The sequence below is a fragment of the Cucurbita maxima genome, unplaced genomic scaffold (genome assembly GCF_002738345.1).
Source record: "Cucurbita maxima cultivar Rimu unplaced genomic scaffold, Cmax_1.0 Cma_Scf00011, whole genome shotgun sequence".
In the NCBI taxonomy this organism is placed as follows: domain Eukaryota; kingdom Viridiplantae; phylum Streptophyta; class Magnoliopsida; order Cucurbitales; family Cucurbitaceae; genus Cucurbita; species Cucurbita maxima.
This window is the reverse complement of record NW_019272027.1, coordinates 2,730,340-2,733,271: the sequence shown is the minus strand read 5'-3', so window position 1 is coordinate 2,733,271 and position 2,932 is coordinate 2,730,340. Positions and strand designations below refer to the sequence as shown.

The 2,932-nt window shown below is 33.9% G+C and overlaps 1 protein-coding gene across 1 annotated transcript; it reads right to left on the bottom strand.

Annotated features, from left to right (window-relative positions):
* Nucleotides 1-1,198: 1,198 nt before the first annotated feature.
* Nucleotides 1,199-2,715, bottom strand: LOC111486581. The gene is made up of 4 exons (XM_023133753.1): nt 2,424-2,715; nt 2,153-2,314; nt 1,619-1,689; nt 1,199-1,405 (listed from the first exon to the last, which is right to left on the bottom strand). The coding sequence occupies exons 1-4, from the start codon at nt 2,713-2,715 to the stop codon at nt 1,199-1,201; spliced, it is 732 nt and encodes a 243-aa protein (XP_022989521.1).
* Between the last annotated feature and the right edge of the window lie 217 nt (nt 2,716-2,932).

Genomic DNA, 2,932 nt, shown 5'->3' with positions numbered 1-2,932 from the left:
TTTAATTTGTGCAAAAATTTAAGTATTTTACCATATTTTTGGTATTTTTAATTGTTTGTATCATTCTACTTTTATTTTATTTGTTTTCGCTTTCAATCCTTTTGTTGCAGTTCGATTTTTTGAAGTTTCGAAAATTGGATCATGATAGGGACTAACTTTCGAGAGACATGTTGAGTTGAGACTTGGTCTAAATGTTGTAAAAACTACCTAGCGAACAAATTTTAAATTTTAGCTCTAGTGAAACGATATTTTGTTTCAAACTTTTGAACTTTTCGAGAGACATGTTTGAGTTTTACACCAAACAACTCGAATAACAAATGAACTTTTGGTTTTGAACTCACAAATCTCGAACAAAAAAATATTTAATTGAGTTTGGTCCAAAATTTGCGAACTCTCCCAAGGATGAAATTATGATTTTTTTTCTTTCCCGGCCTTGAATGGTGACATGATGATGGCTTGTTTATCTATTGGTCTTGTATGTTTATGACATGTCGATTACTTCCAAGGGACAAGTGGAGAGTAATAAGCGTTGATCCACTATTGGTTATCCATTCACTAAGGCCGGTGGACCTGTTTGTTGGTGTTCAATATTGTAGTCTATTGTTGCATTGTTTACCACCGAAGTAGAGTGTATGACAGTCACTGAAGCTTTTAAAGAAACTATTTAGATATATGGTTTGGTTGATGACTTGGAATTGCTCAAGAACGTGCAGAAGTATTTTGTGACGACCAGAGTGCTATTTGTTTGTTGAAGAACCAAATCCATAATGCTCATACAAAACATATTGATCTTTGATTTTATTTTGTTCGAAAAATTGTTAATAAAAAATACATTTCTTTATTGAAAATTGAAACTATTGGCAATCCTGCATATATGTTGACAAAAGTGGTTGCTCATAAAAAGTTTTCTATTCAATATTGGATGGAAGAAGTAGCCTGTTGACTCGGTGGTAGCCAAACCAATTATCTCCTTGGTGGTAGCCCGTTGACTTGGATCTAATCAATGTTTTGTCATATTTGTAATGACCAAAAGTTGTTGCTAAGATTGAAAAGATGACGAATTCTACTTTTTTTTTATCGTAAGTTTGACGGTACAAAGTGAACAGGCATTCTAGTTACATCCAACGTTTACTTGAAAGATCGTTACAATACACTGTGACCTCATTGAATAATTTTTCAGACAAAATTTTCGGGCATATCATGTCGGAGGAAAACGGATGAAATATTGAACATATGAACTAACAACTGGGAAAAGCATTGCGCTACCAGAATTTATTGTCCTAAGAAACCATACATGTGCACTCGTTTCAAATGACAAATTATAGAAAAACATCCTTGGCTGAAGAACAATTTGGAATTGAGTATCAACACATTCTTCATAACCCATAATTATACATTGTTCAGCCTGCGTAGCATCAACCAACAATTTTACACATTAATAAAACATTCTTCTAGTTACTTTTTAGTTACTTTTTAGCTTTTGATTTTGTTCTTGCGATTTCATTTGATCCTCGAAATTTGAATTAGATTTTCAATTTGTCGTTGAAGCTTAAAACTGATTTCTAATAGGTATAACTAGAACGAGAATATACTAAGAATCACGTTAAAAATATAGTACCTCTTCAGTAAGAATAATATCTTTAGATACAACCGAGAATTCGACTTGTGAAGCCATTGGAGTAACACAAACTGTGATAGAAAGACGAGTTAATAAAAACATGCATAATTAATTTAAGTGCATCAAAAAAATTGAATGACCCGAAAAACTCGATCATTTTAACTTTTTGAGTTGAGTTGGATTAAAATAAATGAAAATTTTACCGGTTGAATTGATTCATGAGTTTCTCAAATTGATTGTTGATGGTTGTATTTTTACTCAAACAATTGGATTTGACTAAAAAACCTGATCCAACTCATGAACTCCTTTTACGAAATAACATTTTAAATATTTGAAAAAAGACGGATTCAAAAAATGATTTGGAAAAACAAAGGGGTTGGGCATGGTTGAAAGCTTTGTCGGTATCATAATCTATTTGAACGAGGAAATCACAAAGTTTTGTTTTTGAGAAAAATCAACTAAACAATAAAAGATTGGAAGAATCCGTATCGATTTGTTTCTTTCAAGGGAAAGAGTAAAGAATAATCATATCACCTATATCGTCGTTGAAGACGGGTAGTTCTGATAGGATGTGTCTAAACCATTCGCATTTAACGATGAAATATTTTGTCGTTATAGGTATACCGAAATCTTCCCGTTCGGAAGGTGAATATAGCCGCAAATTTTGATGCAAGTAGGGCTCAGGCCCTGAAGGTGCTATTAAACAAAAAGTATTAAAAAAAAAAAAAGTGAGTTCTTGAAAGGTAAAGAAAACAAGATTGTTAGTTCTTGGCAATGTTGTTGTGGGGTATTAATAGATACTCACTTAATGTCTCGAATGTAAGGGTCAATTGATCATGGTGTTCAAGATTGATAGCCATTGTGTCAAAATGGGTGGCAGCGTCAACCGTGATGGCATCACGAAGGGATGGAAGGGAAAGGCTGGCACTGTGAGGCTCATCGATGAGGGAATAGTCGAGGCAGAAGTCATTGGAAATGTAGAGCGTTGCAGTGTAGCGAAGGAAAGGATTTGAGGCCATTAGGGAGAAGCCAGTTTCTGTGATATCCAAGTCGGCTACTACGTAAATGAAGTCTATGAATAGGAAGGTTGCGTCCATAATGGGACTAATGTCTTCAATCCTGATGAAGAACATTGTGTTGGTGATGTGAAAAATGGTGTTTCAACTACTTAAATGAGTTGATCTTATTCAACTTTTAAAGGGTGGAATTCTAGAGCTTTAGGGTTTAGGGGTTTGGGTTTAAGTTGGTTGAATTCTGTTTAAACGTTGCAAATTGCTTTCTACGAGAAGAATTAGGGTTTCTAAGTTTACGAAC